The sequence below is a fragment of the Triticum dicoccoides genome, chromosome 7A (assembly GCF_002162155.2).
Source record: "Triticum dicoccoides isolate Atlit2015 ecotype Zavitan chromosome 7A, WEW_v2.0, whole genome shotgun sequence".
NCBI classification, from domain to species: Eukaryota; Viridiplantae; Streptophyta; class Magnoliopsida; order Poales; family Poaceae; genus Triticum; species Triticum dicoccoides.
The window spans coordinates 636974748-636983666 of record NC_041392.1 but is presented as its reverse complement, the minus strand read 5'-3'; the positions used below and the strand labels follow the sequence as shown (position 1 = coordinate 636983666).

Here is an 8919-nt window from a genome sequence, read left to right as displayed (position 1 = left end):
GGGGTATGTGCCTCATATCGGGAAATGCAGAACTGCTGCAATAACATCATTCTTAACCAAGCAACTGTTTTTATCAAGTTCTTGAAGCTCATTTTGGTCTCTAGGTGTAGCCACTTGGAGGTTGTAGCTTGAACTTTGTTCGACTAAATTGGGTGATTGTCTAACAATACAATTTACGATGCATGAGTTGTAGAATGTAATCCATTCTGCTTTTGGTTGGCCCTGATATACCATGCTATTCTTTTTTATTTTCATTTTACACTTGTGTATGGATTAAAAGTTCACAATAAAGATGATTGTGTGCATCAGTCGATGCAGAGACCAGGGCATCTCTTCGCCAAACAAAGAGCAATGCTCCATCCATTTTCGTGGCAAACCTATGTAACTATACTCCACCGCCAACACTGTAAGCGGGATGCAAATTTGGTCGCACATCACTTAGCAAAACACTCTTATGAGTCGAAGTCTTCTGTTTTTTGGGATGATGATCCTCCTAGTTTCTTACTACCTCTTGTAATTCAGGATGTAACTCTGTTGGCTTTGAAATAAAGTGCGCCGAATAGGCATTCCTTTCAAAAAAAGAAAACTCCACCTCGACCAATCAGGGTTCAGAAATTAGTCCATGTTGCTTTAGTCCACGGGACAGAATGTGATTATGGATGGTGGAGTGTCCTTCATTCAGTCATTTGCCTGAAGAACATCGCCATTTTCTGAATTCTGATTCTGATTTTTCTATCTCATCGATCGACTCCATCCATCGCCCCAAAACTCTAACCATCTCTGCCCGCAGAGCGCTCCATCTTCGCTCTACACAGAGCACGTCAGGACGCGCCGATGGTGTCGACGTTGTCGAGCCAGCTGACCACCTCCTGGATCGCCGGCCGGCTGAGCGGGATGGCGTCGACGCAGAGGCAGGCGAGGTCGAGCACGTAGAGCATCTGCGCCTCGTCGCCCGGCCGGCTCCCCTGCCTCAGCCGCGGGTCCAGCGCCTCGGCGCGCCTCCCGGCCGACCGCATCTGCGTCACCCACCCGACGAGGTCCCTCGGCTGCCCCGCCGCCGCCATCATCTCCACCGGCCGCCTCCCGGTGAGCAGCTCCAGCAGCACCACGCCGAAGCTGTACACGTCGCCCCGCAGCGTCGCCACCCACCCCTGCCCGTACTCGGGCGGGATGTACCCCAGCGTGCCCACCAGCTCCGTCGTCACATGCGTCCGGTCCGGCAGGATGAGCCGCGCCAGCCCGAAGTCCGCCACCCGCGCCTCGCCGGACTCGTCCAGCAGGATGTTGCTCGACTTGATGTCCCGGTGCACGATCTGCGGCGTGCACGCCTCGTGGATGTGCAGCACCCCGCGCCCGGCGCCCCGCGCGATCCGTAGCCGCGCGCGCCAGTCCAGCTCCGGCTGCTCCGGCCGCCGGTCGTGCAGCCAGTCGTGGAGGCTGCCGTTGGCCATGTACGGGTACAGCAGCAGCCGGAGCCGGCCGCGGATGCAGAAGCCCTGGAGGGGGACGAGGTTCTCGTGCCGCGTCACCGACAGCGCCTCCACCTCCGCCCGGAACTCCCGCTCCACCAGGCACATGTCGCCGTTGAGCTTCTTCACGGCCAGCCTCACGCCGCCCTCCAGCTCCGCTAGGAACACCAGGCCGTAGCCCCCCGTTCCGATGATCTGATCCGGGCTGAAGTTGTTGGTCGCCTTCAGGATGTCCACGAACGTGAAGCTCTTCCTCGTCGGGTCGCCGCCGCCGGCCTCCTCGGACATGAACAAGATCGTGTCCTTGGACTCGTCGCCGTGCAGATCCGACATGGAGTAGTCGAACAGGGCCGACTCCGAGCACTTGCCGCCGTCGCTGACGGACCCGTTCGATATGAACCTTCTGATGGCGATCACGGCGAGTCCGGTCAAGACGACGACGCCAACCACGCCGAAGCAGACTCCAAGAACGATGGCAACAAGCAGTCTCTTGCCCATGGTCTTGGACGGCGAAGACTTGCCCGGCGCCATTCCGCTTTTCTTGCTGCAGCGGACCGAGATCGCCTGGCCGCAAAGCTTCGGGTTCCCTGCGAAATTCGCCGCCGGGAACGCATTGAACTGCCCGCCCGTCGGGATCGGGCCCTCGAGATCGTTGTTCGCAACGTTGAAGTCGGAGATGAAGTGGAGCTTGGCGAACGCCGGCGGGATCGAGCCCGTCAGACGGTTCATGCGGAGGTCAAGAATCTCGATCTTGGCGAGGCCGCTGAGCTCCGGCGTGATGCCGCCGGAGAGGTTGTTGTGGCTGAGGTCGAGCACCTGCAGCATCTTCATCTGCCCGACCTCTCGCGGGATCGCGCCAGAGAGGTCGTTGTCGCTGAGGTTGAGCGTGGCGGCGACGCCGGACATCTGGTAGTACGCGCGGCCCGTCCTGACCTCCGCGCCGTTGTTCGGCGTCAGGGTGAACACGAGCGGCAGATGGCCCGGTTTGAACTCCGCCATGGCCTTCTCCGACGTCAGCAATGGCAGCTCCATCAGCGACGGCGGTATCTCTCCGGCGAACTGGTTGCCCGACAGGTCCACGTAGTAGAGCCTCTTCATGGCGCCGAGCCAGCTCGGGATCGGGCCGGTGAGGCGGTTCCCGCCGAGGTTCAGGACGTTGAGGCCGTGCAGCTTGGACAGCCACGACGGTATCTGGCCCGTCAGACCGCAATTCTCCATGACGATTACCCGGACGTGGCTGACGTGGTCGCCGACCCAGCCGGCGTCCGGCAGGGCCTCGCCGTGGAAGTTGTACGACACGAGCAGCGCGGCAAGGTCCCTGCAGCCCTGGAGGTTCCATAACATGCCGCTGATGTTAGTAAAAGAGTTCACGGTCAACGAGAGGAACTGCAGCTCTCGCATGTTGCCGATCTCCGGCGGCACCTGCCCGGAGATCTCGTTGTTGGCCACGCGCAGGGCCGTCATGGACGTGCAGGAGTAGATGCTGGGCGGCATGGTGCCGGTGAGGTTGTTGGAGGCCAGGTCCAAGACGGTGAGATTGGCGAGGCGGGAGAAGTCAACGTCCCCGAGGTCCCCGACGAAGTTGTTCGACCGAAGGTCCAGGTAGCGGAGGCTGGTCCAGTTGCCGATCGCCAGCGGGATGGTGCCGGTGAGGTTGTTCTTCCCGAGCCGGAGCTCCTCCAGCGTGGTGAGCTCGCCGATGGACTCCGGCAGCCCGCCGGTGAGCGCATTATAGGTCAGGTCGAGCTTGACGAGGTTGATCAGCCTGGCGATCCGCAGGCGATCGAGCCTGCCCTGTATCCGGTTGGATGGGAGCGCCAGCTGCTCCAGCGACGTCACGTCGAAGAGGTCGTCGGGGAGCTGGCCGGTGAGGTTGTTGCGGCCGGCGCTGAGGACCCGCAGCCGCGAGCAGTTCCCGAACCCGGGTGGGACGGGCCCTCCGAACGCGTTGAGGGAGACGTCGAGGACGGCGAGCGCCGGGCAGATGACGCAGAGCGACGGGATCGCGCCGGCGAAGCTGTTGTTGCTGGCATTGAGCGACACGAGGCCCGGGGTGAACCGCCAGAGCACGGACGGGAACCGCCCGGACAGATGGTTGCTCGACACGTCCAGCACCTGCAGCGGGAGGCGGGCGCGTCCGGCGGCGGCCGGTAAGTCAGGGAGCGCGCCGGAGAGGCGGTTGTAGCTGACGTCGACGACGGAGGCGTTGGGCAGGGCGAGCAGCTCGGCCGGGAACGGGCCGGCGAGGCCGTTGCCGGAGAGGTTGAGGTGCGCGAGCGTGGGGAGCCTGGCCACCGCCGGCGAGATCGTCCCGCCGAGGCCGCGGCCGGGGAGGGAGACGCTGGTGACCGCGCCGCCGCCGCCTCCCGCGTCGTCGCAGCCCACGCCCTCCCACGCGCAGCAGTCCGGCGAGCCCCGCCAGGACGCGGCGATGTTATCGCCAGCCCGCGGCGAGAGCGCGTCGAGGAAGGCCAGCAGCGCCTCCCTCTCCCCGTCGCCGCACGCGCCGGCGACCGGACCAGCCAGCAGCAGCACGACGGCGATCAGCACGGCTCCCGCCGAAATGACGACCCGCTGGTGGGGGCAACTGATGATCATAGCGAGGCCTCCGCCGCCGTCAACAACATGGGGAACAACCGAGCCGTGGCGCTTGGCCGGGCGTGGCGTGGACTTTTTTCCTAGACGACCGGAGCGGGGCGGGGGAGGGCGGGAAGGGCGGAGAAGCTAGCGTCCCATTGGCCGGCCTGGGGATGGCTCGTCGCCGTGGTAATATACTAGGCATAGGTTTATCCGGCGCGAGGTCAACGGAGATGGCCACGGCCACGGAGGCGGGCGTAGTGCTTCGCGAGTCATGCTGCCGAGCTGCTCTCGGCCTCTCGGGGCAGGTCTGACTTTTGGAGGCGCGGCCGATGGGGCCTCCAAGGGGCGGCTCATTGGCCGGCCCTGGCGCGACTCCCCCACGCTCTCTCGAGTACGTACGTAAGACGCACATCCATGTTTGTTTATCTGGGCTGAGATGAGAGTCGTCAGGCAGGTTGCTCCGTCTGATCAGATGCTTGTACGATAAAAATGGCCGTGTTGGTTAGTGAATGATGCGGCCGATGCGATCGTGTGATGTGACCCGAGCTGCTTACGGTTTTGATCGAGACGGGGGGCTTTTCTGTACGGACAGACGTGTTCGGGCTTCCGGGTACGTCGACGGGAGTTCGTCGATGGAGTGAGCGCGGCTCTCTGCGGTTTTGGGGGGATTGATGGGGTTTTCACGTCGGTGGCTCGTTATCGTTATCGTTTCGTTGGCTCGCCGGCGTTTCGAACCTGCTCGGGGTGCTCATAGGTGACTCTCGGGGTGTACACGCTCGCGGGAAAGACAATGCACGCTTTTTTTTAAAAAAAAAAAGAGCATGTGGATTGCAACGGAAGGAAAAACAATAACACACATCCCTAACCCAGTAGCAAAGGCGCGTCGAGCCACACAGGGAGGCTCTATGCCATCCGGCAACTGCGGACAAACACTACTGGGTTGGGAGGGGGCATCGGCCGGCGCCCCATTGGATCTGGCCCCTCCATATCTGGACAGGTGGGCGTCCAGGCAGTCGGCTGTCTAGCCGCCGGGGTAGCCTCGGAGGTGCCGGTCATTGTCGCCTCCAGAGCGCCATAACGCGTTGACCTCCAATACCACCAACCATGGCCCGCCATCTGGTCATCATCGTGAAGACCGCATGCCCACAGAGAGAGCCCGCACCAACCATCCAATGGCGCCCGAGCTCGCCAAAGAAGCCAACCGGCCAGGCCGCCACTGGCGATAGCCACCACCATCACACTGGCACCCCACCGCCCAACAACCCATGTAGAGACAGCCACCCGCGCCCCTAGTCGCCATTGGCCCGCGCCGCCAGTAGGGCAAAGCAACCGCTGCTGCCACCTCACCAGCATGCTCTACACCCAGCCTATCGCGCCATTACCATGCCACCCCGTCCGCAACGCCACCTCACACTTTGTCAGTGAGGCACCCCGATCCAGATGCGCCAGCCCATGCCAAGGCCGTTGAGAGGGGAACAAGGAGGCCTTGCCGGCGCTAGCGGCGGTGTGGGAGGAGGAGGGTGCGAAGTAGGGAGCTAGCGTCCACACCCTAGGGTTCCTCCCCATCGCCTCATGGAGGCGACGTGGGAGGGTGGGTGTGGGATTTTTTCCAACCTTATTTCATTTGGTTATTGATATTGTGGCCAAAGGATTGTAGTGTCGACTGACTACATTGAACCATGTAAAGGAAGGGAGGAATTGTACAAGATCTCACATTAGGTGAGATCGTGAGATAAATCTCAATAATTCATATTTATACATTTCAAAAAATTCTTAAATTATTTGAAAACATTCCTGCGGGGTATGTCTACAACTCCGAAAAAAATCAGCTCAAAAATCAATGTACATTTAGAGATTCAAAAAAGACACATTCGAATGTGAATAGTGATACGTTTGGGTGAATAGTACTCTCACACTATTTACATCAGATTTTATCTTTTTTGTTTCTATTAATGTTGGTCAAATTAGGGGCTGAAGCTTTTTGAGGTTGTACATCAAATATTGATGTGTGTCTACAAATTTTTTGAGAATGTTTGAACATGCTATTTAAAAAAAAACTAATCTCATTGATCTCATATGCCTCCCCCATGTAAAGGGTGCGTATTTAGGAACCTCCAAAGCAATCATCGATGAAGTAAAAAAGGAAGATGGAAGGGTTCCCGTCAGCTGAAGTTGTTCTAATGAACATCGAGGCTCACTGTTTAGCAAAGGCAGGCCACCAGCTCATGAGCGGCACTTACAGCTCACAAAGTGCTTGTTTAGTTTTTTAGCTCACAAAGCACTTACAGCTCACAAAGCTCAGATGATTTTCTCTCTCTAAAACAGGCAGGATGACCCATTCGAGTTTGCACGGCTAGAACGTTATATGTATTTACTTATTATGAATCATGGGGCTCTTGTATGCATTTGATTCCATGTTTACTTTTCATGCACAACTTTTATTATAAAAATTGGTGGGATCTTTTGTTTACACCAGATGAATCAAGAATATTCTGGACAAGCATATCAAATAATCAAACCGTCTGTGTGAAAACAATGGTATTTATGTTCCCAAGTGATTATTACAATCGATGTTATTTCAATACCAAGTGCATACCATGCACATGTTGCCAACTCATTGTTTGACTCAATTTGCAAGACACATTTTTCTAACTATTCAATTTATGCTATAGAAGTTTATATTAATTCACTTACCTAATATAATGGTATAATAGAAATAGACGTAGGTTGCAGGCTTCAGAAATCTCAACCATGGTATAAAACAATACAATACACACACATACACAAATATAACATCAAAACATAATTAAAGAGAAATTTTGATATAATCTAAATTTAAATTTAGCGGAATCAAGTTTTCCAGTGATATAAAATACAATTGTATGTTTGAAAACACTAAAAGTATTTTTTAGCAATACTGTTTTGCGATTAACCATACTAGCTAAATAAAAATAATTATAGTCATGAATAATGTATATGATAAATAAGTTTAGAAATATGAATGTTTAGTATAATTTTTTTACTATGTAAGGGCAAAGATGGTGCAAACACAATAATAGCTCTGATGATCATGTTTGTTTCCGTGGAAGCATAAGATCAAGAATCATAAGAATTAAAGTTGACACTAGCAGAGATAAGTAAAACGTGAGCAGCGAGATAAAAGTGTGGGCAAAGATTGGTAGACCGCTGCATCGGTAGGCAAAAAATGTGAGAAGCAAAACTAAGAGGTAAGGAGAGTGACATAGAAATGATGACAAAGGTTTGACCATTGAATCCAAGTTAGGCACATAATCAGGCGCGCTGGATTTGATAGAGCCATATTATTTCTTAGTTGTAAACTTAAAATGCTGGATTTTTCGTAAAAAGAAAAAGAGTCTAAAACGAAAAACATTTTTGGTCCTACCTGTCTGGGCTCTCCAGTTTGCGCCCACCGCAGGGCGAGCACCATGTCCATGACTAACACCACAATATGCTTACAATCATCATGGCATCGATAATGCCATACAAGTGGACATGTTTGGGTATTGAAATATTGAGGCCCGTCTCAGGTAGCCCACACAGGCCCATGCATGTTTCTTTTCAATCGGGTGACGCGAAGTCTGAGGGCTTGGAGGTTAGATTGGATAGTTTATGTCAACCGTGATGGTGCTCGGAGGATGGAAATATTATTTGGCGTGGTAGGTGAGAATCATTATGCACCTGAAAAGACTATATAGCGCCGTATATAGGGGATAAATTGCGCACATGCGCTGCACTTCGGCCAGGACAAGTAGCACATTTTGTTTCTCTTTTTTAAATTTCTTTCTTTTCCTTTTTTATTTATTTCTTTTTTTGTTTCTCCTTGTTCTCCTTAAGTAAAATAGACGATTGTTTTTCGTGCTTTTTGAATATGTGAACATTTTTTTAAAACACATGAACACACACATATGTTTTTAAATGAAAGTACAAATAGTTTTAAAAAATAGTTGAATGTTAATTTTCATATGGATGAACATTTTTCTAAACACATGCACACTTTTTCTCACATCCATATTTTTTCTTTAAAACATGTGAACCAATTAGATGTTTTTTTACATATGTGTGGACATGTTTTCCAACACAATGCATATTTTTCCACTTTACCTTTTTAAAATGTATATCTAAAACAAGTGAAATAAACCTATTTAAAAATTACATTTTCTTCAAAGTGTTCCTCTCTTTGTTGGGCAGCACCTGAACAAGCCCATTAATTTGTCTTGGCGAATTGTCCCAATCACCCAGGCAGTAAGGGAGCCCCATGCTATATCTATTTGTTTGTCGCAAACTGACACAGTGATTTGAAAGTTTAAAGTTTGGGATCTTAGGTATGTTTGGAATACAGGAAATTCGGGTTGAGTTAGGTCCGCCTGAGTGCCATTTTGGTTCTACACAATCAAAAAGGGAGAATCCTTTTGGCTTCTGGTTGATTGTACTCTTTTAGGTTCACTGACTTCACAAATTTGCTCAAACGGGCTGGGCCAAACAGGCCAGCCCGCTAGCACGCCGGCATGGCCCGCCATGGGCCAGGCACGACACGGGCTAAACGGGTCGTGCCCGGCACGCGACACGCCTTGGGCCGTGCCTGGGCCTGGAGCTTGGGCATGCGGGCCGGCACGGCACGACCCGTTTAATTTTTTATATATTTTCCAGATTATATATATATATATATATATATATATATATCTAAAATATAGCCCAATAGGCCTAAAAACCAGCCCAACAGGCTGAAAATGTGTAGCCCAGCGTGCTAAACGGGCCATCGGGCCGGTCCGTTTACTAATCAGGCCGTGCCTGGGTCAAGGAGCAGCGCCTGTGGGCCGGCACGGCACGGCACGGCTATTAAACGTGCCGT

At 53.3% G+C, this 8919-nt stretch overlaps 1 protein-coding gene across 1 annotated transcript; it reads right to left on the bottom strand.

The window, feature by feature from the left end:
- Positions 1-517: 517 nt before the first annotated feature.
- LOC119334329 (tyrosine-sulfated glycopeptide receptor 1-like) lies at positions 518-4301 on the bottom strand. Its single transcript, XM_037606915.1, has one exon. It carries the CDS (start codon positions 4065-4067, stop codon positions 822-824), a length of 3246 nt encoding a protein of 1081 aa, XP_037462812.1. The 5' UTR covers positions 4068-4301; the 3' UTR covers positions 518-821.
- Between the last annotated feature and the right edge of the window lie 4618 nt (positions 4302-8919).

Coding starts and splice junctions, on each gene's coding strand:
- LOC119334329 (XM_037606915.1), bottom strand. CDS start 4,067: ATGATCATCAGTTGCCCCCACCAGCGGGTCGTCATTTCGGCGGGAGCC.